This window comes from Echeneis naucrates, chromosome 16 (assembly GCF_900963305.1).
Source record: "Echeneis naucrates chromosome 16, fEcheNa1.1, whole genome shotgun sequence".
Classification (NCBI taxonomy): Eukaryota; Metazoa; Chordata; class Actinopteri; order Carangiformes; family Echeneidae; genus Echeneis; species Echeneis naucrates.
Genome location: NC_042526.1, coordinates 9,721,279 through 9,747,890, shown reverse-complemented (window position 1 = coordinate 9,747,890; position 26,612 = coordinate 9,721,279). Strand labels below are relative to the sequence as shown.

The window sequence follows — 26,612 nt, the reverse complement described above, 5'->3', positions numbered from 1 at the left end:
TTGCAAAAGTTTTTCAGACTCTCCAGAGCAATGCCAGAATGACTGTGAAGGTCATATAAATTTGCTGTTGCCTTCTAATTTTGTGTTTCTCATAACATATTTTCAGAGATTCTCTTTCAAAATAATTATCCTCCCCTCGCAAGTCTACATATTAGCTGGATACTCTGGGGAACACTAATAAACCTTGCATTTCATTTGAGCAGCATAGTAATAGTGTTACGCCTTCATATGCTTTATCAATTTGGAGTGTTTTGAATGACAAAACTGTTTATTATTTATTTATTCAGTTTTTGTCAAATGGTGGTATTACAACCCAAGTCAGGCAATCACCAACATTAACAGGATTAATCCTCTGGGCAACGAAATTCTCCAGCCCATAACTGTCAAAATATTTACTTAAAAGTAAAAACAACTGCCTGATGGCACTAAATGAAAAGACATATTTGGTCAGAAAAACTTTCATTCTCTACTGAACACAGGCCTATTTTACTCACCCTCATGGTCACTTCTTCACTGCAATAACATAATACAAAATGAACTAAAATGATATCTGCTTTAAATAATCTGTCCCCCACTTCCTCAGAAACTCCTATGTAAGGCTGAGGCACCTGTGCACCAACACCTGGGTGACTAGCACCAACACCCCTATTGATGGAGAGGAGGAGCGGCCAGTTATGCTGAAGGTCTAAAACTACAAACACACAATATCTGCAAGAAAATTACGTTTGTACAAACTGAGAGAGCTGTCTATTGTATAAAGCTACAAGACTGAAACACAGATTTATTTAAATTTGTCACAATAGATTGGTACCTGTCCCACTAAAGAGGACAAAGAGGCCTTCGCCATTGTCTCCGTTCCCCTGTCGGAGGTCAGGGACTTGGACTTTGCTAATGATGCCAGCAAAGTCTTGGAGTCCACAGTGAGGAAGCTTCAATATGGCAACATCGCTCAGAATGAACGGAGGTACGGAAACATGAGCGTGACGACACAAGTGACAGCAAGCAGTGTGACTATTTTATGATTTCAAATTATTTTATTTACCACTGTACACATTTTCAGGTTCGTGACTAAGCTCCTGGAGGACTTGGTGTTCTTTGTGTGTGTTGTGCCAAACAATGGCCAGGAGGTTTTATCTGTGGTGACATCTACACCCAACAGAGAGAGGCAGAAACTCATGAGGGAGCAAAACATTCTTGCACAGGTCGGCACCAATTGCAAACTGATTGAATTGCAGCAGAATAACGGACGCTGAAGCCCAAAGCTAACTTTCCTGATTAACAATTAGAAAAATATTTTACAATAACAACAGATAGGCCTCAAGAAATATATTTATTGAACGGTTTTCTTGCTAATACAGTCTGTGGATCCTGCATTGGTCTGGGTTTCTCTTTCTCCAGATCTTTGGCATCCTGAAGGCACCATTCACCGATCAGGGTGATGGGCCAATGCTGAGGTTGGAGGATTTGGGAGACCAGCGCTATGCTCATTTCAAGTACATGTTGAGACTCTGCTACAGGGTCCTACGACACTCCCAACAGGACTACAGGAAGAACCAGGCATGTTGCCTTTACTACAAAAGTATAATGTTTGCTCACTGAGTTGTCATCAAGGTCATTAAAATGATCATTATATGATTATTATCAACAGGATACAGAGTAAGTCAGACAGGGGCCTTGGAACTGGAAGCTTATCTGTATGCTCTGTCAGACCGTTTGGTAAAAATCGACTATCACTGCTGTAATGATGTGGCTGTAGTCAAGAAACGTAGGCTAATTGATGGCTGGATGGCTGGATCAGAAATAATTCAGAAGCTCAGTCAGGATTTTGGTGATTTCCATAGAAAATGAAGAGTTCAACTTTATGGTGAATAAAGTTGTGCTCGATACACTCATTGATATTGCATCTCCTGGCTTGCTTGGCCAGATACAACCAACATTTAATGCTAGCCATTAAGTACTTTAACACTTAGGTGATGTGAGAATTTTATCTGATCACAATATGGAAAGCACAGTTGTAGATAACATTTTCAGTGTTGGCTGAATTACATTTAATTGCTTGAGGGTTCTTCTGGTGCTTATGGATTATTTAGACACTTAAATAGAACAGTCTTAACGTTAATAGTGCTGGTGCTTTCCTCTGTCTGTGACAAGCCACAGCTTCTGCTGTGAAAAGGCTTCCATGAGCACAAGATAATCTAAATGGCATCAGGACATTCACTTGTATACTTGCTGTATTGTCAGGTAAATGCCTATTGAGCTCAGTTGTTATCAAGCTGTGGAACTCGTAGGCATTTCTCAAGTGTAAATGTGAGTAAAGTTTCAGGATTGGGAATCAAGGTGTATTGACATATGGTATCTTGTTCAACAAGTTGTATTTTTTGGTAATGCTTAAGCTATCGCTGATTAGTAATTCATCCCATTTAATGTACTTTCCGTATACAGCAGAAGTGATTAAAACCATATGCTTCTTGTTGATCTAGGAGTACATTGCCAAAAAGTTCTCAATCATGCAGTCTCAGATTGGGTACGAGATCCTGGCTGAGGACACAATCACTGCCCTGCTGCACAACAACCGCAAGCTCTTGGAAAAACACATCACAGCCAGAGAGATTGAGACTTTCGTCAGCCTGCTGAGGCGCAACAGAGAGCCCAGGTCAGAAATCAACACCTACATCTGCAAGATTAGATGATCGAGAAAACTTTAGTAAACATGCATCTAATTTCCTCTGTGGCCGGTTGAAATACATCGACACTATCGCAGGAGCTGATTATAATGCATTTCCATGCAATGGGTGAATATTGTCTCCTCAACCTTTTTTTTTTGTTATAATTTAATGTGTGCAGTTGCTGTTTCTACATACTTTATGCTTCAGAGTTTAATACATGATTTATTGTGAAACAGAAAACTTCTGAAGAACTCAGAATGAAAATATGTGCAGTCAATAACACACAGGCTTTCAGTCAGTTCATGTGTTTCTGTGCTCCAACATTTTTTAAATGATGATTCATGTCTGATCTGGTTTTCCAGATTCTTGGATTATCTCTCTGATCTCTGTGTGTCCAACAATACTGCCATTCCCGTCACACAGGAGCTTATCTGTAAATTTATGCTGAACCCCACCAACGCAGATATCCTCATCCAGACCAAGTGAGTCACAACCTGTTTTATCTATATTTAACCCATCCTGGTCAATCCAGTCTTTCACATGCTGAGTTTTAAAACATGTTGAAAATGCACATGCTCCCTACAGGATGAGAGACTGCTGTTTCCTCGGTTTCTGCCTCTTGTCAGATAGATATTTTCAGAAGCAGCTCTGCGTCAAAGTTTAATGGCCTTTTTAAGTTTTTTTTTTCTAGTAACTGCTTTATGACACTCTCACTCCCTCACCTTCCCAACATAGGCTGATTCCAAACACAGAAACCACCTTGGAGTCCTCCCTGCTGCAGGAGGAGGGGGAGGAGGAGGAGGTTTGGCTCTACTGGATTGACAGCCACAAGGAGCCTCACGGCAAATCCATCCGCCACCTGGCCCAGGATGCTAAGGGCAACCACAAGATGGATGTAGATATCGTCACCTACTACAGGTGATCCAGTGTTGTTCCAAATGGCCCAAATAAAGCTGAAACCGTGTTTATTCCTCTGTCTTCCACGCCACATTTTCAAAACAACAACCCCTTAATATCCTTCGCAGATACCAGCTGAACTTGTTTGCCAAAATGTGCCTGGATCGTCAGTACCTCGCCATCAACCAGATCTCCTGTCAGTTACCCGTCGATCTGATCCTGCGTTGCATGTTTGACGACTGCCTGCCCTACAACCTCAGAGCCTCCTTCTGCCGGCTCATGCTGCACATTCATGTGGACCGTGACCCTCAGGAGGCTGTGGTTCCTGTACGCTATGCTCGCCTCTGGACTGAGATCCCCTCCAAGATCACCATCCACGAGTGAGTGTCTACATGTGTGATTATTCTTTGTCTAATAGCTTGAGAATTACTTCACTATAAGTCTTTACTTTTACAGGTTTGAGTATGAGTCCACTGACAGCTCGAGAGAAGAGATGAAGAAGAAGTTTGCCCCCACAATGGAGTTTGTGGAAGAATACCTCAAAGATGTCGTCAGTCAACATTTTCCATTTGGGGATAAAGACAAAAATGAACTCACACTAGAGGTACAATAAATTCAGCACAGTAACTACATATATATTTTTCCACACTGCCTATTTCAGATTGCGATTCCTTTGTGTTTTGCTTTTTTTGTTTGTTTGTTTGTTTGTTTTGTGTATGCTGCTGAAAAGTTTCTAATTACGATGTACTTCTCTCTTCCAGGTGGTCAATCTGGCTCGTAACCTGGTTTACTTTGGTTTCTACAGTTTTAGTGAACTGCTGCGTCTAACACGCACCCTGCTGGCCATCCTGGATATTGTCCAGCACCCACTCACCTTCATGAACAAGCTCAATAAGAGCCCTGAGGCCGGTCAGTGCAGTCACACAAGTTTAACATTTCATTAAGTTGCTCACCTAACATTAAAACAAATGGATAAAAAAATTTTATTTCCTAAATATGGGAATTTGATCAATGAACAGACAGAGGGAGCTCTATGATTTTGGGGACAAATGATTCTTTATCCAAATTTTTTGAGTCAGACAGATATTGATGCAGCAGTTTGAATGATTATGTAGAACCAGTAAAATGCATAAAGGTTTTATAGAACATTTAGATTTCCCATTAATTGTGAAAGTAACTTTGAGCTAGCATAGGGAGAAAGCAATTGAGCTAAAGGTCTTAATTTTGCATCATATTGGATTGATTTTTGGCAGATTAGAGAAAGGCAGGACAGATCTGTTCTTGAAATCATTAACAAAAAACAAAAAACAAAAAACTGGACTGAACAAAACTCTTTTTTTTTTGAATGCTTGAATAAAAATGGCGTGAAGTTTAATGGACTGAAAAGAATAACTGCAAAATTTCTAGTCCATCTGGCATTTGTTGTCCTCAGGGCATTCATTTTAGCCTTTTTGGTGCTTTCTGAGGTTTGATATATAGCTTTATGACAATATGGTTCAAACACACACACAAAGCAAAATGTGTGATGAATGTTTCCTTTAGGCAATAACGTCCTGCGCACAATCCACGGTGTCGGAGAAATGATGACTCAGATGGTGATGAGTCGAGGTGTGCCACACAGCCTCCCCGACACCCCGCCCTCCCTGCGCTACAGCAAAGGACACTTCCTGCTGGACAACGAGGACGTCATGGTGATGGACACCAAGCTAAAAATCATTGAGATTCTGCAAGTAAGCACCACCTTCTCAATGTACATGGTGCTATATTATATTTTACACGTAATGACTGTGTTTTTGTGACTTTTTTCGCCTCCCATCTAGTTCATCCTGAGTGTTCGGTTAGATTACAGGATCACATACTTGTTGTCCACCTACAAGAAAGAGTTTGGAGACAAAAGCTTAGCTGACTCTGCATCAGCAGCTGATATACTACTCCTGACACGTGAGACTTTCTCTTGATGCAACCACTGAAGCTCACCTTTAATGTTCTAGCAGCCTGACATACTTAATTGACCTGTGGTTCACTTTTTTCTCTCTGCAGCTTCTGAACCAGACATAGATAAGATTACAGCCAAAGCAGAGAGCATGTTTGCTGGGGGGTAGGTGACATTATAGTTATTTACTAACTGCCAGTGTTTTGATGCGGTCTCAAAAACTCACTAAAGGAGTGGACATCTTTGTGATTTCAGCTCAGAGTTAAGTGCGGTGGAGCTCGATAACGAAGGTGGCCGGACATTTTTGAGAGTACTGATCCACCTCATCATGCAAGATTACCCCCCACTGGTGTCTGGCTCACTCCAACTCATCTTCAAACACTTCAGCCAGAGAGCTGAAGTGCTGCAGGCCTTCAGACAGGTAGAGGCATTTGATACTTGGTAAACTGACAGAGTGAAGCATTTGTTACTTCCTGAGTTAGGTGATTTTCATCATGCTAGATGAAATCATTTTGGATTAAGAAGATTCTCCAAATGGTCAAATAGCAGACAGCTACCTCAGATGGAAGCTCTCATTTTAACAACTCAGTGACTTTCCAAAGTTGTGCACTGAGACTTCTGGGCATAGATTTGCTTTCACAATCTTTTTTTGTTTTTGTTTTTTTAATAGCTCTATCTATGGTTTATTTGTCGTTCAATGTCCTTGTATGTATTTTCCAGGTCCAGCTGCTGGTTTCAGAGCAGGATGTTGAGAACTACAAACAGATCAAGACCGACCTGGACCAACTGCGTCTGACTGTTGAGAAGTCAGAGTTGTGGGTGGAGAAGAGCGGAGTCTATAGCAGTGAAGACCTGGGGGTCAGGCAAGGCAAAGAACAGAACATTGAGGTGCTGTACTGTCGTTTAGTGGTAGCTTTCAAAAGTTTCATATTCTAGTTTTACGTTTGAGCTTCGCAAGAAGTTGATACATGTCTCAAGTATTGTGTCAGTCATGTAGGTGAATACTTTGAATACTTTTACTTTGTTTTTAATCATGAATTAAAGTTGTACGTTAGGACTTGTACCTTAACCCTAAACCCTTAACCTTAACCCTTTTTCAAACATTACTGCAGCCATTTTCCAACCATTCTGGTGAATGCCCAGTAATTACAAAACTGGATAAAGAGCTGTGATGTGCCAAAGATTGTCACTGAAGGGATGACTTCTTCATTTTTGTCTTTTTATCAGGAAGTTGTTCTGAGCCCAGTACAGGATGGTGATAATAAACCTCAGATTGACAGTAACAAGGGAAACAACTATAAAATAGTCAAAGAGGTGAGGTCATTTTCTTCATATCCAGGTTATTCTTGCCAGATGTGTTTTTCCTGCTGTTGTGTATCACTAAAAAATTTGTCTGTCTCACCTGTAGATCCTGCTGCGGCTCAGTAAGCTGTGTTTTCACACTAAGAAGAGTCGTGTGCAGCAGCAGAGGCTGCTGAAGAATATGGGGGCCCACACTGTGGTTCTGGACCTGCTGCAGATCCCCTACGAGAATGTGAGTAACACCTGAACAACCAATTTAATGTTTTCTCTGACCTGGTGTGAAATCTTGAAATCTGTCTGTGTGACTTTCTCGCCAGTCGCCCTCACGTTTTTGTGCTTGGTTCTGTCTTTGCACAGAGTGACGAGAAGATGAATGAGATCATGACCCTGGCACATACATTTCTGCAGAACTTCTGCAGAGGAAATCCTCAAAACCAAGTTCTGCTCCATAAACACCTTAACCTCTTCCTCACCCCAGGGGTATGTTCAAATGAGTAGCTGTCTCCTGATGTCTTCAAAATACACCAGCCAGAAAGAAGAAAACATGTTATAATGTACTTTTTAAATAAGCCAAAATACTTTTTATTTTTAAGACGTAAACAAATCAATATTCTGTGTGAAAATCATTTCAGTTCAGACTGAATCCTGTCTCCTGCTTTTTGTTTCTAGCTGCTGGAAGCTGAGACAATGCGTCACATCTTTATGAACAACTACCAGCTGTGTAATGAGATCAGCGACCGTGTGGTTCATCACTTTGTCCACTGCATTGAAACACACGGAAGACATGTTCAGTACCTAAAGTTCTTGCAGACCATTGTGAAAGCTGATGGAAAGTATGTGAAGAAATGTCAAGATAAAGTCATGACTGAGGTGAGATGTTTGTTTTAGTCATGGGGGAATGAAACAAATAGTATGGTGTGTGGTCTAATTTCAGATTTTACATTTTTTGTTTGTTTGTTTTCCTGATTACCGTATTTTCCGCACTATAAGGCGCACCTTCAATGAATGACATATTTTAAAACTTTTTCCATATATAAGGCGCACCGCATTATAAGGCGCTACAGTAGAGGCTGGGGTTACGTTACGTTACGTTACGTTATGCGTTAATGTCCATATTCACAATATGACCAACCTTGTTCAACTGTAAACATACAAAAGAAACACGTAAAGCTCACTTTATCATTTCATCCCTCATCTACCAATCCCTCGAATTCTTCTTCTTCAGTGTCCGAATTGAACAGCAGTTCAGTGACAATTCCTGCCTTCCTGAAAGCTCGGACCACAGTTGAGACTGATATATCAGCCCAGGCATTTACGATCCACTGGCAGATATATATATGGATCAATATCAATATTGATCCATATATAAGGCGCACCGGATTATAAGGCGCATGGTCAGCTTTTGGAAAAATTGAAGGCTCTTAGGTGCGCCTTATAGTGCGGAAAATACGGTACTTTGTTTTAATAAGAATATGCAATCTTATGGGCTATGTCAACAACCTATAATCATTATAATATGTACTCTTTTCTTTATTAAAATGTACCAAATTAACATTTGTAAAATGTGTAAAATCCAATACTTAAAAACATGTACCATATTGTCATATTACCCATGTGCTCCATTGAGGAATATTCAAAATGGCATTTGTGCTTTCCTGTAACTGTTAATATGTAATGCGTTATGATGATGATGGCAGAACCTCCATGAGGTCCTGTATTTATGTCATTGTGTCTTTTTGTTGGTCCAGCTGGTGAATGGAGGTGAGGATGTGCTGGTGTTCTACAACGACCGCTCTTCGTTTCAAGTGTTGCTGCAGATGATGGGGTCCGAGCGGGAGCGGACTGATGAGGACGGAGCTCTGGCCTATCACAACACGCTGGTGGAGCTACTGGCTGCATGTACTGAGGGCAAGAACGTCTACACTGAGCTGAAATGCAACTCTCTGCTACCGCTGGATGACATAGTCAAAGTTGTCACTGATGTCAGTTGTATTCCAGAGGTAGGCTTTTTAGGAAATAATAATATAGATTAAATTATATAGTAATGAATAAAGTAATGTTGTATTGTTTTTGGATACAATTTAAATCTGATCTTTTATCTGAAAGTGAACAGACAGCATACTTCATATACTTCATATTATGTTTATTTATTCATTCATTTTTGTTAATTTTTTTTTAATGCCGTAGGTGAAAACTGCTTACGTGAACTTTGTGAACCACTGCTATGTCGACACAGAGGTTGAAATGAAGGAGATCTACACTTCCAGTCATATATGGAAGCTATTTGACAACTTCCTGGTGGACATGTCCAGTGTAAGTCCCTGTCAGATTGAAAGGTCAAGCATGTATGCCTGATCCCTTCCTAATGAGGCAGGGTAGGTGTAAAGATACATGAGGGCTTACTTTGAAACCACATCTATTCAGACCCTGCAAGTGCGTAGTCAATGATAGAGAGATAGTGATTTGAGGTTTTGCTTATTCAGAAATCGTTCTCTGTTAATTTTTGGATTTAAGGTATGCAACACAACCACAGACCGTAACCATGCAGATCTGTCACTGGAGAAATATGTGACAGAGACAGTGATGGCCATTGTCAAGGGATTCTTCAGTTCCCCTTTCTCTGTCAACCACTCCAACCTGCAGGTATTGTTTTTCACCCCTGACAAGCAGGTGAAATCTGCCCACAGAGTGAAGTATGTTCATGGTACATCCAAATCCTATGCCAACTTTTAGCTGCTTTACACTAAAGACATTTTTCGGCAGAGTGCCTCCTTCACTGCACATTCAGCTTTGAGCTCCTTTACGTTTTGGGTTTTTTTAAAACACAGAATTATGTAAAATTCTTCCCATTAGAGACATTATTGAAGTGTAAGTCAGTCTCATGCCCTTTAAGAACAATACCGCCACCGCTCTGTCTTCTCATTTCCCAGACAAACCAGTCTGTCTTCATCAAGCTGCTCCAGTCGTCCTTCAGGATCTACAACTGCACCTGGATCAACTCGGCTCAGAAGGCTAATATTGAGAGCTGTATCAAAACGCTGGCTGACATAGGTGAGTGTAGCTCTGCTGTCCATCCACGTGGGTGAGAGAAGCATATCAATACAATTAAACTATGTTTTCAAAGGTAGATGTATAATAAATATATAACACCAAATGCACAGGTTGGTTTGCTAGTTTTGTCCCAGCATTTATTCTGAGAATTGCAATATTTAATTATTTACAAATTCACAGTGTAAGCACATTAATGTCACAGAAATGTTAATCTCAGTCCAGATGAACTAGGGTTTGGTGCCTTACCTATGTTTTCTGTCAAAGCAGAAAAATAAGCCCACGAGGATATTTCACTCTTCATTTTCACTTTCCCCAGCTAAGGCGCGGGCCATAGCCATCCCAGTGGACCTGGACAGTCAGGTCAACACGTTGTCTCTCAAGGTCCACAGCAACATGGTGCAGCGAGCAGCCAAGGACTGGAGGATCTCTGCCCGCTCACGACCACGGAAGGAGCCCCTGGGTGGCCCTGACTACAAAAACATCATTGAGAAGCTGCAGGTGCATAGACAAAGACAAGCCTGAGGGTCCAGAGCTTTATGTATGCTGTTCAGGACTATCAGCAGCACTGGATCAACACTGTGTGTGTGTGTGTGTGTGTCTACAGGGGGTTGTGTCCTGTCTGGAGGAGCAGTTCAGCCCAAAGGTTCAGGCAGAATTTTCTGTATTGGTGGATGTTCTTCACAGCCCTGAGCTGTTGTTTCCAGAGGCTGCTCGGTTACGCTGCGAGAGCGGAGCTTTCATGTCTAAGTGAGTTTGCATTGCCTGTGTATAAAGCACAAATCCCACCCCACACACACACATTTTAAAATCTTGGTCTGGCCCACAGATGTTCAACATGAGTTAAAGATGCATGTCAGACATACAGACATGTCAAAGAACAATACATTTTTGGGTCTTATTATCCAAAATTTACTAATTACCATTAACCATTAAATTCTATAATATATTATATACAATTATAAAAAAAAACAACATTATTTATTCTTACAATAAAAATCAGTAAATATGGGAATAAAATAAGCGCATCTGTGTGCAGTGGACTACTCAAGTTGATGTACTGAATATGTCATAAAGTTAGTTTGATACATGACCAAACCTCCAGGGGTGCTGTTACTCTGCTGCTGCAGCTGTCTGACCTCCCTGGAGAATAGAAAGGGAAATATCACCTTTGGGCACCCAGAAATTATTGCTTTGTGTTTACTTGTGAGGCAGGGAGTGCATTAGCTGGACACCATTGTAAATAAAAGAGTACTACTTGTCACTCTGCCAGGCTGATCAAACACACCAAGAAGCTCATGGACAAAGAGGAAAAGCTGTGTATCAAGATCCTGCAGACACTCAGAGAAATGCTGGACAAGAAGGAATGCTTCCAGGAGTCTGTGAGTACTTCAGCCTGCTTGGAGGGTCACTGAAATCACTTAAACATGATTTTTGTAATGTGTCACTGTGGGCAGTGAAATCTCAGGATTCAACAAGAAAATTGTTTTTATGTCACACTTTTACACAGAAACACATTAATAAGGTGAAATAGCTGAAAGGTTTGCTGGAAATTAATCCCCGTTGTCATGTGCCAGCAGTGCTGTACTGCTATCAGCAGTGCAGTGCACTCCTTGTTTTCTCCCAGGTCTGTCGGCCCAGAGCCCAGACTCCCCTTCATCAGTATGCTGTGGGCCTTTCTATGTTACATAAGGCAGGGAGGCACTTGAGGACACACTTGCAGTGAGCTGGGGGTGGGTGGGTGGCCGGGGGTGGGGGGGAGTAGGGAGTGGAGAATGAAGTCAGCTCTGGAATCACCTTTAGAAGATTTTAGGAGAGCTTGTTCCAGCTGCACGGTGAAATAAGTTGTTGTTGGGCAATTTACCTGCCACAAAAAGTGATACTCCAGTCAGGAAAAAAATCCTAACAAGAACAAACCGAATCATTCAATTTTATTTATTCACATATTTATTTTGGTGTAGCTCAAACTCAATTTATTGTACTCGGTGTACACAGTCCTCTGACCATGTGGGATTTAATGCACATATGAATATTTTTGGCTGACGGTTCTGTCCTACTAAAGGCTGTTTTTGTTGCATCACATATTTAAATAGAACGTATGTATGTGCCCTCACCCGCTCGCTCGGTTTAATAGCATTAGTCATTCTGTCAAAACCATGTCTCTCAATATAGTGCACGCCAGCCAGTGACACTTACAGCTGCTTGAGGAGTCAGAGTGTTGTTTTCTCTATTTATGCTTGCATCTTGTGTCAGTCAGCCAAGATGTTTTTCGAAAGGCAAATGATTCAACAGCTGTGTGGAAGAAGATCAGAAGAATTCAAAGGGGGAAAAAAACAGCCACTTTTTAAAGGCGGCTTGGTGCATTCGAGAAGCCAGACAGTGCGGTAACGATATGTGAAATGTCAGTTTGTGTAGGTGTGCGTGAGTGTGCTCAAGCATGTATTTGTGGCCTCTCTTTGTCATATCCCTGTAGCCCTGAGCGTGGAGCTGCAGCCTCACAGAGAGAGAGAGAGAGAGAGATGGAAATAATGAGAGAGGGAGAGGCAGACAGAAAAAAACCGAAGGGGAGAGAGAGAGACAGAGTGACAGCAACGGCAGCAGAGGTTGGTGGCTCCCCTGGGGTGCTGTTTGTGGGTGGAGGAGAGAGAGAGAGAGAGAGAGCGCAAGAGATATGGAGAGAGAGTGATAGAGGGAGTGAGGCAGCCATGTGAGGAGCCATGTGAGAGCGAGGGAAAAAAAAGTGGGCAGCGGCTGCAGGATGAGGGATTGGAGAGAAGCAGAGTCTGCTCAGTCCATGAGGAGACAGGGCAGGGGGTGCACTTACGTAACAGCCTGCAGTGGCTGAGCCAGCGTCACGTGGACCATCACGTTCTCCCTCCCTCCCTTCCTCCCTCCTTCCTTCCTTACTCTCACTCTCACTCTTCTGTCCACTCGTTGCCTCTCTCTTCCTCCTTTGCCCTCCCAATGCTTCAGCTCAGTCTTTCGCATTCTTTCTGGGCCTGAATTATTTTCTCTCTCCCCTCTAGTCGCACCCAAGCCCTGCTCTGTTTGCCTGTGCCAGCCAAGGGTGCTGGGTGGGTAGCTAGACTATGATTTGCAGAAGTAATTGTATACTGTAGAGATATATTGGCTTCTGTTGTTTTGGCTCTCATATGAGAGGACGTTTATAGATGGCTGTGCTTACATTAACCCAGAGATATGTCATAGGTTAGGAAGAGCTTTTGGAGAGAAAGCAATGGAATTAGTATTTGATGCATCCTGACTTTGTATTCAAATGTGACAAAATATTGTTTTTTACATTAATTTGCATGAAACTATTGACATTATTCTTTAGTTTTCTTGTAGTCATGCATCCCTTGAAAATCTATCTGACATGCCCCCACTGACTGTGGCACCCAACAGCAAAGATTTAAATGGTAAATGGACTGCACTTATAGAGCTGTTTTCTACTCTTAACCACTCAAAGCACTTTACACTACAAGCCACATTGTCCCGTCCGCTCACATAATCATACAGCACTCTCTCTGCACTATACAAGGGACTCACACTGATGTAACGTCTGAGACACTTTGGGTTCAGTGTCTCGTCCAAAGACACCTGAATTTGAGCGATCTGTGGGAAATGGAACCCTGGTTTATGACCTCATTCCTGATTCACAAATCATTAAATAGAGGTCAAGAATATAGTTTTTCTTTTAAGATAACTGCATTTATTATTTACTGAACCAATGAGTGCTATAATTTTCTGGAAACAGCATTTTTAGGGGACTATTTTCATGTAAAATAATAGTAATAATAATAATAATAATAATAATAATAATATTTATAGCAGCAGAGCTGAGTCTTTATGACTGACTGAAAAATAAAAATAAATAATAATGAAGGAACATGTCATCTGTCGCAGCAGTGTGGGTCATTTATGAGTTTTTAATACTTTCTGAACTGAAGGTCTATGGTACAGCGAAATTACAGGTTTGTTTGCCAGTAGGGTCAGTTTATTATTTGTAATTTTTTTTCCTATTTTCAACAAATGCCATGAAAAACATCCTCATCCAGTAACATAAATGGGTATCTGTGAGCACATGCATGCACATCTGTGCAATGTGCCGCTTCATCTATATATACATAAGCATGTCTTCTTGTTTACAGATGACTGAAAAAGCCAGTTATATAATATAAATCATGCTGACACTCTCTTCTGTCGTTCTCCTCAACACTCAACTTTGCCATCCACACACTGTCTGTCCATCCATCTTTCTCTCCCCGTCCCTCACTTCCTTTCTTGCTTGTCAAGTTTTACACCACCTGCTCAAAGCAAAGCAGATTTACAGATTACCACCCTCTCGATGTTAAGCACATCACATGCATGCATGTAGATGGAAAGCCTCACTCTGGCACACACGCACACACGCACACACACTTCCAGGCATGCAGTGCCACGCTGGCTGTCCCTGTGTGAGCTCATCCTGCAGGGTTTTCCCTGTTTATCTTTCTGCTGTTGAGTATTGGGAAACATGGCCCAGACTCATCTGCTGGGAGCAGGTCAGCCAGGCAGAGAGCAGGTTGAGCTCACTGACACCTCGTATGGTTTTACTTTTGGCTGGAATCAGGCTGACGCAGCAAACTGGCTCAAGTCATAAAGTAGCCAAAAAAAGAAAAGAGCAGTCTTTTGAGTTGTCCTTTTAGAGTTTGAAATTTATTAGCTATCTATGCTTTATCACCTTAACTTGTGCTGATGTTCTTTCCTTCCTTTCGCCCTTCCTTCTCTCAATTCATTAGTCAGGTGTCGAGTATTATGTTTTGGTTTCCATAGCAATGAGGGATTCGCACATGTTGTTTGTCTGTCTGGTCCTGACTGGCTGTAGGAAGTCTGTGTATCGTGTGGAGAAATGCCCTCAGACCAGGGCTACAGTGACTTCTGAAATTTTTTTTTTAGCTTTAAGCTGTGGAGGGAAAACAACGCCACAGTGAATGAGATTTGTTGTCCTCTAAACTGTGTTTTGACACAGTACTACCTGCGTGCAAGTTTAGTCACTTGTGCTCAGAGAGGCACATGATGGGCAACAGGATGACATGACTTAATAGTGACTTGTTTGTACTGATTACCCTTAGTTTTTAATCTTTTCTAATTCAGAGAACAAGAGCCCCTTTACGAAACCCCAATTAAACTGTATTTGATGATAAAACTTTCAAAGTTTTTTGAGACACCTCACTTGCAAACAAACGTGACGTGTACCTTTAACCAATGTTGCGCTGTCTTCCACATTGAACCTGCCAGCTAACGGCTGGCCTTTTGCTGAATGCTTGTTGATGCCGCTGGTCTTACTTTTCCCCAAACCAATTGCTCTCACATGTGGACTTAATTTGTTTTGCTGATGTTCTTGCCTGTTTACTAAAAACATTTTATGTACCATGGAATTGCAGCCTGAAAACATTGTACATAGTGACACATGACGCGAGACCACACGTGTGAGGGTTTTTGTTTGTGTGCATGTGCATGTGCATGGTTTCATTTAAAGGTTGCACCATGGAGGTTTCGTCCTGCGTACAGAGCTGTCTATAGAGACCATGAGTCAGAATTCTGATCCTGCAGCAGAGATGGAGCAGAAATAGTTCTGTCACCACCAAGCCCCAACTTCACTGAACAACATTACCTAACAGAGCTGAGTGCAGCCCACCATTAAAATGACTTGGCAATACTTTAATTAGCTTTAATTAGCAATAGTAGCATGCCATGCTAATGCTAACTCTAGCTCCTGTTTACTTACTTTGTTTGCAAGACTGTTGCCAAAAATTGGTCTTGTGGTCATGAATCAGATACACCACCACACATTCAATTTTGTGTATGTATGTGTATATATATATATATATGTGTATGTGTATGTGCATATATATATATATATATGCACCATACACACATAGAAACATTATTTCAATTAATTGTTTGTTTGTGTTTTTTATTACAGCTGCTTATGACTTATAAACTTTAAATTTTTAACCTGAAGTGCACTCAGAGAGCGCAGACCACAGAGGCCAATATCAAACAGCATTTACCAACTGTGAGGGAAAAAAACATTCAGTCGTATTAATGGCCCACTCACTAATGGTCCAGTACTCATTCCCCCAGAAAGTTCAGTGGTTTTTGTGCCCTCCTGCTGACAAATACTCAAACAAACCAACAGACAGCGACAGATGAAAACACAGGAAAAACTGACCAAGACAACCAAACATTAACTACTTGACATTATTCCATGTATGTTAGAAACTGTAAATTATTTTTAAATGGCAGACACATACACTACCACTCAAAGGATACACTTTCCTATTCATTTGAATGAGAAAGTGCGTCCAACCTTTTGACTGGTAGTGTATTATGTATTAATATGTTTGTATAAATAAAGTCAAAGTTTTAATTGCTAAGTATGAATTCCTGATTGCTGCCTTAAAGCACTCTTTATGCTGTCAGCAGTAAAATGATTGTAGAAATTTAGCCCTGAATCTGAAAGAAGATCTGGCTGTAATTATTTTGCCTGAAGAATCTCAGATGCTTCAATGATGCAAATGACATGACCTCGGTGTCATTCTCTTCTCCATATTCCCACTTTATGTGCACAAAAAGACAGGATGATGTGTCTGTGTGGGTCTTGGTTTCGTGGCTGTTTGTTCTTTGTTTTAGTTTTTTTTTTTTTTTTCTTTCTCCCCTTTCTCAACATATATACAAGAAATACTCTCTTGCTGAGGAAAACTTAGAAACATTGAAATTGTCATGTATTGTTATTAAGGACTCTCACTTTTTTAACCCCAGTTCCAAGTTCAATGACTCCCTACAGCAAAGGGAATTATTAGATAATATGTATGATAAAACAAAAAGGGAGGCTTTTTTGATTCCACTTGGGGAAATTTGCTTGTTACCACAGCCCTGTACAGACAGAGTAGAAATGAAATATAATTACAAATCCAAGAAAGAACACTATACATATCACAGAAAAACAAAGAGTATGCAGTATGCATTATGGATAACTGTACAGGGGAAAAATGTGCGTGATATGGTTTGAAAAGTATATAAATAAGTAAATAAATATATGCATACATATATACACGCACATATACAGCTATATATATATATATGTGTGTGTGCATAAATGTAATGTGCTTTTTGCAATTGTAGTTTTAAAATATTGGACTAACAATGGCAAATAACACAAAACTTTTCAACAAGAATAGGTTTGTGTCAAAAAAGGTGTGTTGACTGACGTTTCTCCTGGTCAAGTTGTCAGATGTAGCTCAGTACTCAGATGGCCAGTAGGAAAACTCTTCGTGTACGGTTTCACTGTGCTTGATCGGTGTTCAACACTGTTTACAAAAGACACCAACCTAGAGTTCTCTCATGTTTCTGTTTTGGGAGAAAGGAACACAGAAAAGACAACTGTGATCTCCTCCACCCCTCCCTATCTGAACCTTGTTTGGGTAACGTTCTCCTCCCCTGTGGCTCAAGTCTCTGCTTTGTTCGACCTTGTCTGACCTGCGTGGCTCAAACCTCACCCGCCTCTTCCTGGCACTGTCTGTCTTGGTTCACAGCTGGTGCTGCCCTTCACTGCCTGAGCTTTCAAATCAACAAAAGAAGCATAGGGCAGTCTTTCTCTTTGTCTCTTTCTCCATGCATCTCTCCAGAGCTGGAGAGATCTGCAGACAGCAGAGCTGCGGGGGGTGGGGGGATGCTGGAGGTGGGGATCGGCAGCTCATCTCCAGCTTGGACACCCGAGCCGCAGTGTGGCGTGCCGGTGCACATTTTAAAACACAACGACTGGCTTCTCCTTGCTAGGTTTTGTTTGTTCCATTCCTCCTCTCCCTCACCACCTCCCCCTCCTCCACCTCTTCATACCTCCTCCTCCTCCTCCTCTTACTTCTGTCAGTTCTTCTCCCTCTATTTCTATCTCTCTTTCTCGTGGCTCTTACATCACCTGACTGGAGTTTTTCTTGTCAATGCAGCAGCAAGCAGATGAGTCAGGCTGGGCTGAGTCTCCTCTACAGCCATCCTGCCTCCCCTCTCCTCTCTCTCTGCAGACCTTGCCAGCAGACTGCATTGCCCAGAAAGGAGGCAAACAAGAGCGAAAACCTCATCCCTCTCCCCCTTTCATCGTCCTCACACTAACACGTTTCATTCATTGGTGTTTTAGGGCAGTGCAAAATCAACACGTCCTCTGTCAGAAAAGGGGAAATGTTAAGTCAAACATGATTCAATCTTCAATCAGTCAAAGTGCACCCACTGAGATCCACAGCCTCATAGAGTGCAGTGCTGAGTTTGTAGTTGCACTTAGTGTGTGTTTGGGCATTGCTGTGGAAAAATCAGAGATGCAGGCTCAATGGATCCTCACCTTCAGTTCAAGAAGTGTGAGAGTGTGTGTTTGTGTGTTGGAGTTTGTGTTTGTGAGACAGCTCAGCCAGACAGTGCAGGCAGACAAGCGTCTCCGCTGACTGCAGATGAGATGGAGTGTTTACTGACACGGGGAGCATCAGCTACACATGCTCCTCCTCATCACCGCTCCTTGGCGCACTTACTTTAAAGGCTTCTTTGCTGGACTATGCCTTGGCCTCCTTTAGGGTGAGGCATGGAGGAGCCTCATTTGTTTGATTTTTTGATTTTTTTTTTTTTTTGAGTATTGATGGTCTTTTTTCAAAGAGTGCAGTTTGTAGTAGTGTCGAAAATGTTTTCTTTGATAATTCAGTTCGAGTGTCTGGCAGAAACTTTTTTGCCGTGCCACTTTGGTTTAGAGTTTTACCATATTTTGATGGAGCATAAATTTACTGCCAATACTTATCAAGGCCTACTTAAAAGGGTTATGTTAGGCTGCTTTATGTATCAGCTTTAACAGAGGTGTGACAGTTACAATTAGTGTATACTCTCTGAGTCTGCCATGTTGTTTGAACTTTTATTACATTACATAAGGTGGCTGATAACATGCATTAGCCTCTGTCCTTCTGAGGGGAGCAGCAGATTTTATATTTAGGTTATTATATTAGATTTTTTTTTTTTATTATTATTATTATTTGAAAATCTGTTCTTTTGATTAATCATGAAAACCTCCAGTCTATGCAATCACAAGTCCAAATTTGAAAAATAGAAACATTAAAAATACTGAATCCTGACATTGAGGCAAAGTTTTTGTTTGCCCAATAATTATTTGTACAAATGATCTATTCAGCTTATTTTTGGTGCTCAGTTATTTGTACTAGCTACTTTCAGCCTAGGAATGAGTTGATTTAGCTCCTCTGAGTTTTCGTGTTTCTGTTATCATGTCCACCACCTGTACAGTCTCATCGAAAGGCTGACTGTCTTACTAACTAACGTTTCCATGGAAACCCCAGGTGGATCCCTGCGGTTCATTCATCGTTTTGCTCCACCCTTCACCAGTCTGACTATAACATCTGTTCATCCATACTGCCACTGTGCTGATCAGTAATGACAAGGCCATCTTGAGGTGTCAGGTTGTCATAGAAACTCATACTGACCTGTGTGTAAATAACATTTTTTCCATGACGTCCATTGCTCCTTTTCCATGGTCCAATAAGAAATACTGTTGGCTTTGACAACCACAATGCAAGTCACATTCCTGTCAATCACTCACACACTTCAATTACACAACCAATATAAAGACGTTCCGCCCTCGCCCATTGTGAGCTGGGATTGGCTCCAACACTCCCCGCGACCCAGAAACAGATAAGCGGTAGAAGATATATGAATGAAGGAATTAATGTAAAGACAATATCTCCACTAGTCCTCTCATTTTCACTAAACCGCATGAGATAGAAAATGCAACCATTTCATAGACATGTTTGATGATACAGTATTTCCTGATCATACATAAAACCTTTCTTTTATCATTTTTCACTACAGAGCTGATTTGTGATATTTTTATTTATTCCCTTTTTTCAGAGTTTATTTCTTCTTTTTTCTTTCTGACAGCAAATTCCCATAGATTTATACATACTAGCACACTAGTATGTATAAATCTACCAAATCCAAATTAGTATTTATAAATTTTCATATTACGGACTGATTTCCAAGACCAAAAATGGATTTCAGGAAGGGCCAGTGCTAATTATACCAAACCTAAATATAACCAATTTGTATGATCTTAATAGCTCTTTTACTGTCTAGACTGCCAGCAGAAAGTCTCTCATATAAACGTATACAGTCATTAGATAACAATATCATTTTCGTGCTACTCCTTGTGCGCTTTCAGGCTCCAGTTTCATTGTTGATAAGACCATTGTCATTCTCCATCACCCTGGTCAAGAAAGGAAAAAAATCATCAGAGGACTGATCATTCCCTTTTGGTTGGCATTGTGACAGATAAAATTTGCCCAGGCCTGTCAAGCGATGATTTGGTGGATTTGTGCCATTGAATATACCTCATCCTCAACACAAATAGTTTCTTCGATGGAATATGTTTTAAAGTGTCCTTCATTTCAACGTCACCTTTATGATAACGTCTCACAAAATTCAGCTTTTTCAAATATGAATCTCCTAGTTTGACGGCAGTGTTCTCTCAGACTGTGATGTGGATTTAACGTTATGATTTCTGTCTCCACAGGGAAACGAGTTAAGAAAGATTCTCCTCACACGCTACTTTGGAAATCAAAAGCTGCTCTCCAAGTCAGAGCTTGGGAGTGGAAGCAGCTCATCTGGCAGCTTTGTCAAGCCGTCATCCGGAGGTACAGAAAACCCCAAATAAACCCAGTAGATGCTGAAATAACTGCTCTTTGCGGAGGAAGCAACAGTAGCTAACATGACAGCACCCCGCTTCTTAGGAGAAATGCTATTTGACAATCACGGGCAAACTTTAGGAATCGCTTTAGCCAGATTTAAAGCAGCACATAAATGCATACAATATTTCTGTCCAAAGAGATCTGGAATATTGTTATAACAATTTAAAATATTACTTTAAATTTTTTACATTTTATAATTTAATTTTTTCAGGTGGTTCTCCCATGCTGGAGTCTGACAAGCCAGGCAGCAATATGGTGGAGATTCAGTGTCTCTTAGACAATGTTGGGACATCAGAGCTGGTGATTGACCTGATTGTCAACACCAAGAATGACCGGGTGTTTGAGGAGAGCATCCTGTTGGGCATTGCCCTTCTTCAGGGTGGAAACACACAGATACAGGTGGGTGACTCAGACATCCAACTACTTTACTTAACTCTACCAGTAACTGCACCATACTCGGGGGATTTAGGCTCATCCTCATTCTATCTCCTACTCCAGAACTCTTTCTACACACAATTGTACAAGCAAAAGAAGTCTGAGAGGTTCTTCAAGGTTTTCTACGACCGCATGCGTTTGGCTCAGCAAGAGATCCGAGCCACAGTGTCTGTCAACATGTTTGAGCTCAGCTGCAGAAAAAGGGATGATGACAGTGACGTCAGTGGAATGAAGTTCAGAAAAGGTACAGTCTACTAATGATGCAATTGAACGTTTGGTGCTGAAATTATACCCCATTCACCCTGTCTGCTTGGCTTAAGTTGTGTCAGGAAAATGCTGCAAGCCACTGTGTCAAAATGAAGGTGAAAGTAAGTCAGAAAGGTTTATCTAAAGTGAACCCACTGGATAATAATGTCAAAGGTACCTAGAGATGAGCATTTAAAAGCAATACACTGAGTCATAGAGGTCGTGTCCTGAGTACAGCCAAGCATTTTTATAGAAACAGGGCTGGTGTGAGTGAAAAGCCACAAACTCTGCTCAAATATAAACTGGGAAAACTTTAATGGCTTCACTGTATGTGTGGTCCTCAAGTTCAGCTAGGCCTTGACTTTAAACAATAGTGGTGGATAAATCCAAAATGATTTTTGCTGCTCTGCTGACCTCTGTGCAGACTGTTGTTCCCAACTCCTGTAGTCACATGTCAGAGGCCATGTGACGGCCCACATCACAAGCTTATCAAAAGACCATTGTATCAAGATTGAATGCTTTCAAGTCTGTAGAACCACGCTTAATATTTTACCTCTGGTCGATGGGGGGTCTCCAAATTAAAATTTTTAATATGTCAGCGTGGGCTTAAATTGAACATAACTTGCAAAATGGTTCTCCGTGATTCAAGCAAACATGTTGAAATCCATCTGTTGAGACTCCACTTCTGGCAAGTTACCGTACTGTTAATTTTTCATTATATTCATTTTTATTTCTCCATGCACGCTGCGCTGAAGGGAAAGACTCATGTCTTCATATGAAGGAGGACATCAGAGGGCAGCTTAAGGAGGCCTCCTCGCTGACCTCAAAGGCCTTCTCTGCCTTCAGAAAGGAGCTCGATCCTGACCTTGAAGGCCTCAGCCAGAACAATGAGATAGTCGGAGCTGAAGAGGTGATAGAAGAGACTCAGATGAGCCCAGCCATCAGTATTATGAAACCCATTCTACGTTACCTACAGCTGCTCTGTGAGAACCACAACTCAGATCTGCAGGTACTGGCACTGTTTCATGATTGAAAGGAAGACCTTTGTGTGCAGCTGCTGGTAAATTTCTAATGAATTTATTTTTTCTGATCTGGACACAGAATTATCTGCGAAACCAGAACAACAAGACTAATTACAATCTGGTGTGTGAGACTCTTCAGTTCTTAGACTGCATTTGTGGAAGCACCACTGGAGGCCTTGGACTGCTGGGCCTTTATATAAATGAGAGTAATGTGGACCTTGTCCGCCAAACCCTGGAAACCATCACAGAGTACTGCCAGGGACCCTGCCATGAAAACCAGGTAGAGGGAGGGCTAGTGATTACTTGTCAAGAGCAGACACTTTTCTTTTTGACATTGTGCTTTGATTTTTATCTCTTTTTATATTCCAGACATGTATAGCCAAGCATGAGTCGAATGGGATTGACATTATTATAGCACTGATTGTAAACTCGATCAACCCCCTCGGTAAGCATCGTCTCGACCTGGTGCTGGAGCTCAAGGTAAGCAGCAGGTGTCTGTGAGAGCCCTGAGAGGCAGAACTGCCATTATTATACTGTAGCAGTATATTTGTCGTATAGTGCTGATTATCTACACTTCACCTGGAGGTTTTTGATCTTGTAAATCTTCAAATTAATCATCATCAAGGTGGTGATGATTTTGCCAGAAACTTTGTGGCAATGCCGTCTTAGCTCATTAATGGGCCCTTTTCTTCTAGAACAATGCTTCGAAGCTCCTACTGGCTATCATGGAGAGCCGCCATGACAGTGAAAACGCAGAAAAGATTCTCTACAAGATGAGACCCACCGAACTGGTAAGTGCATGTTTGAGTGTATGAATTATAGCAAGATACATATGTCCCAAGTAAAATCTATTTTCAAGTGGCTACCCTCTGAAGAGCAATAACTTTTGTGCTCAGGTGGATGTGATGAAGGAGGCATACTCTCAGGGTCTCGAGAGTGAGGAGGATGAGGACAGTGCTGGAGACCAGATCAAGCCTAAAGACGTTGGACACAACATTTACATCCTGGCCCACCAGGTGATGAAAAATGGCTGTGCTTGTTTTTGTCTCTGACTGAGGCATTCCTTCCATTTGCTGTATTTCTATCTGACTCTGCTCTTCTCAGGGCCTTCAGCTGCATGAGCTGTGTGTCTGCCCTGTTAGTGAGTTGTATGGACTAAAGGATGAGAACCTATCCAGCATCGTTCTTAAATTAGCTTTCAGGATGTGATACTCGTCACTGTACTACTAAACAAAAGTGTTTTAACAGGAGAACAGCAGTGAAGAAATGAGATGGGTGTGCTCTGCCACTTAGAAAGTAGTGATTTTGGGAATGTCTATGCATCTTGTGCGTTTCTCCCTTTGTCTGCAGTTTATGTCAGAGCAGAGCGAGAGCAGACCAAGTCTAGTAGGTTTTCACTTCTGCTTCTTTGCAGCCAAATGTCAGACAGGGTATTTTTGTCCAAACAACCAGACTAGTTTCATCATGATGAGGAAATAATTTTTTTCACTGTTGACTTCTTTTTGACCTAAGAGTGTGAATAAACACACAGTGATACTTACACACAATACACAAGCTTAGTCAGGAGTTTCTCAAGTATGCTTATTAATGTATTAATTGTACTTGGTGTGTGGTCTTCTATACTAAATGGTATACAGCAGATCATAGGAAGAAGAATATTATAAAAGATCTGAATTTTTGAGATTCCCTGCTTAGTAAAGAACAAGGAAGGATAAAAAGGGGAAAAAAGATGTTCTAACTAGGTGTTCACTTCACCTGAAATATCAAATACAAATACATAAAATAGGAGACGATGAATGAGATAAAGAAAAAGACAATGATTCAGTTAACCAAAAATAAAGTCCTTCGCACCTGGCCATATTTTAGAAGCATCTATTATTGCCCTGAGGAACTACATGTCTATATATATATATATATATATATAAAGTCATTCAGTCTTGTTAAACTCAAATTTACAGTGAACTCTGCATGAACAAGCTCCTACTCATAAATGAATCAAGAGAAGCTCAGGTCTTTTGGAATCATGAATCATTTTTTATTGTCTTGCACAAACTGCACTGTCAAAGTGTCTTTAGTTGTGCATATATACAATCTTGTGTCGCACAAGGTGTGATTAAGCTTACAAATCATTGGTAGGATGCAAAATCTCATCTGGGCCAATCTTATTATCATATTGAAGTCTCATCTTACATCTTTGTTAAATGTCTCAATATAGTGTAAATACATTTTTGTTTTTTGGGGGGGATTCTAGCTGGCCCGGCACAACAAGATCTTGCAGCAGAGCTTAAGGCCAGGGTCAGGGTTGGGGCAGGGGTCAGGGGTGGACCCTGACAGTGAAAAGGATGACGCCCTTCATTACTATGCCAACCATACAGCTCAGATAGAGGTACGCCTCGTCATCACTTTATCAATTTTTCCTCTGAGTTTCCAAAACTTTTAATACAGTATACAACAACCTGTAACACGGATGTCTTGGATTTGGTAGATTGTGCGTCATGACCGCAGCATGGAGCAGATAGTGTTCCCAGTCCCAAACATCTGTGAGTACCTGACTGCAGAGTCCAAGGTACGTGTGTTCACCACAACGGAGAGAGACGACCAGGGGAGCAAGGTTAACGACTTCTTCCAGCAGTTTGACAACCTCTACAATGAGATGAGGTGGCAGAAGAAGATCCGCAGTAAGTCTTTACTTTCTGAATCCAGTGCGAGGAAAATAATGATGGTGGCAACAGAAGCAGCTGCTGGATAGTCAATCAGTATTCCTATCCACAGTGTCCAGCTATTGTTACAGTATGTCCAGAATAAATTGAAAGGCCTGCAGCCGTTTTGTGTGTGTGCGTGTGTGTGTGTGTGTGTGTGTGTGTGCGCAGAGTTGTTGTTTTGTTGTTGTTTTTTATTTATTTATTTATTTTTTGCACTTGTACCTACTGTAAACCTACACTTATCTTTGTGCAGAATATAAGGCTATGTTTTGGTTCTCACGCCACATCTCACTTTGGGGGAGCATCTCCTTCTACCTGGCCTGTCTGCTTAACATCGCTGTGGCTGTATTCTATCCGTTTGGTGATGATGGGGATGAAGGTGAGGACAGATTTTTTTCGATTGCCAATTCATATGGTCTGTGTGACTTGACTGAGATTGGGTGCTCATTCATATACAGATGTGAACATGTCCCGGTCATGCGGTGAGGCTGAAGCCATTTTGGACTAGCCAGCTATTTTTCATGTTCATTCTCTGTAGAGCTGTAGCTTCCTGTCAAAATAAGTCTAGCTGTCTCAAATCTGTGTTTTTTAACTGTTCACATCGATAAATGGGCCTGTAAATTAAACGCACTACTTTCCCTGTATATTTCAAATAAAATTAATTTACCACCTAATAATATATATATATATATATATATATATATACACACATATAAAACACAAATAAAGGTGATTTGTTTTGAATTCCTTACAATGTACATGTTAAGTTGAATCAATAGCAATTTTGACCAAAAGCTTTTTGAGATCTACAAACAAATGGAGGGATAGATTAGTTCATGTACAAAAGCCAGAATTGTCTGGGACTGGCAAATAGGAGTAAGATAAATGCTGTTCTTTAAAATCCCAGTTTTTATTATCATCTTGATTCTATACTGTTTGAGAGAAATATGTGTTATATCATGAGTTGAAATGTCTGCAGTTCTGTATGAAAAGATATTTCAAACTAAATAAAGAATGAATGATACATGCTGCAGGCCTCTCCGCAGCCCAGGTAGTGTGACACTGCCAAAATAATCAGCTTAAAATTAAATAATCAAAAAATATAATACTAATACTGTTTAGCTTCACCATCTGTGAAAAGTGACCAGAAAGATGAAAAGCTGTGCAAATTTCATAGGTAATAGTAACATTTCAGGGATTAAGAAACTGTCTTAAAGATAATCCGCAACAATAGAAGTGACTGAGGCCTTGAAAATGGACACAAACGTTTCCTATAGCGCCCCTGTTTTTGTTCATATGTTGATGACACAGCTGGGACAGGACCTATCTGATTTAAAGGGTAGATCCAGAAGAAAGGAAATTATTTTCTTGCCCAGGTCTCTGGAAATAACTCTTAATCTTTATGCTTACAAAATCTAGACGTGTCTGTTATTTATGGTGCTGACATCTGAGTTTTTTCCAGGTAAGTATAAATACTGTGTATTGAGACCGGTGGTCTCAGGGAATAGCCTGCATAGCTCCGCCCATCCTGTGAACAAATCAGTCAGATCACACAATCTTTACTCTCTCACATGGCTTTTACTATCTCTTTA

The 26,612-nt window shown here is 41.0% G+C and overlaps 1 protein-coding gene across 1 annotated transcript in view; it reads left to right on the top strand.

Moving 5' to 3' along the window:
- The window catches only part of itpr2 (inositol 1,4,5-trisphosphate receptor, type 2), a 52,157-nt gene that overhangs the window by 13,807 nt on the left and 11,738 nt on the right, over nucleotides 1–26,612 (top strand). Inside the window, exons 12-48 of the mRNA XM_029523915.1 lie at nucleotides 584–683; nucleotides 804–964; nucleotides 1,061–1,202; nucleotides 1,399–1,557; nucleotides 2,481–2,653; nucleotides 3,029–3,148; nucleotides 3,402–3,584; nucleotides 3,692–3,943; nucleotides 4,020–4,167; nucleotides 4,325–4,472; nucleotides 5,106–5,293; nucleotides 5,384–5,504; nucleotides 5,604–5,661; nucleotides 5,752–5,917; nucleotides 6,217–6,384; nucleotides 6,724–6,810; nucleotides 6,905–7,030; nucleotides 7,156–7,278; nucleotides 7,468–7,668; nucleotides 8,547–8,798; nucleotides 8,986–9,111; nucleotides 9,313–9,441; nucleotides 9,729–9,849; nucleotides 10,166–10,347; nucleotides 10,454–10,596; nucleotides 11,120–11,228; nucleotides 20,441–20,561; nucleotides 20,827–21,014; nucleotides 21,114–21,294; nucleotides 22,052–22,305; nucleotides 22,398–22,598; nucleotides 22,688–22,798; nucleotides 23,014–23,109; nucleotides 23,215–23,334; nucleotides 24,570–24,704; nucleotides 24,804–24,996; nucleotides 25,274–25,399. Of these exons, the coding sequence (XP_029379775.1) occupies nucleotides 584–683; nucleotides 804–964; nucleotides 1,061–1,202; nucleotides 1,399–1,557; nucleotides 2,481–2,653; nucleotides 3,029–3,148; nucleotides 3,402–3,584; nucleotides 3,692–3,943; nucleotides 4,020–4,167; nucleotides 4,325–4,472; nucleotides 5,106–5,293; nucleotides 5,384–5,504; nucleotides 5,604–5,661; nucleotides 5,752–5,917; nucleotides 6,217–6,384; nucleotides 6,724–6,810; nucleotides 6,905–7,030; nucleotides 7,156–7,278; nucleotides 7,468–7,668; nucleotides 8,547–8,798; nucleotides 8,986–9,111; nucleotides 9,313–9,441; nucleotides 9,729–9,849; nucleotides 10,166–10,347; nucleotides 10,454–10,596; nucleotides 11,120–11,228; nucleotides 20,441–20,561; nucleotides 20,827–21,014; nucleotides 21,114–21,294; nucleotides 22,052–22,305; nucleotides 22,398–22,598; nucleotides 22,688–22,798; nucleotides 23,014–23,109; nucleotides 23,215–23,334; nucleotides 24,570–24,704; nucleotides 24,804–24,996; nucleotides 25,274–25,399 (5,612 nt within the window). The remainder of the gene's footprint in view (nucleotides 1–583; nucleotides 684–803; nucleotides 965–1,060; nucleotides 1,203–1,398; nucleotides 1,558–2,480; nucleotides 2,654–3,028; nucleotides 3,149–3,401; nucleotides 3,585–3,691; nucleotides 3,944–4,019; nucleotides 4,168–4,324; nucleotides 4,473–5,105; nucleotides 5,294–5,383; nucleotides 5,505–5,603; nucleotides 5,662–5,751; nucleotides 5,918–6,216; nucleotides 6,385–6,723; nucleotides 6,811–6,904; nucleotides 7,031–7,155; nucleotides 7,279–7,467; nucleotides 7,669–8,546; nucleotides 8,799–8,985; nucleotides 9,112–9,312; nucleotides 9,442–9,728; nucleotides 9,850–10,165; nucleotides 10,348–10,453; nucleotides 10,597–11,119; nucleotides 11,229–20,440; nucleotides 20,562–20,826; nucleotides 21,015–21,113; nucleotides 21,295–22,051; nucleotides 22,306–22,397; nucleotides 22,599–22,687; nucleotides 22,799–23,013; nucleotides 23,110–23,214; nucleotides 23,335–24,569; nucleotides 24,705–24,803; nucleotides 24,997–25,273; nucleotides 25,400–26,612) is intronic.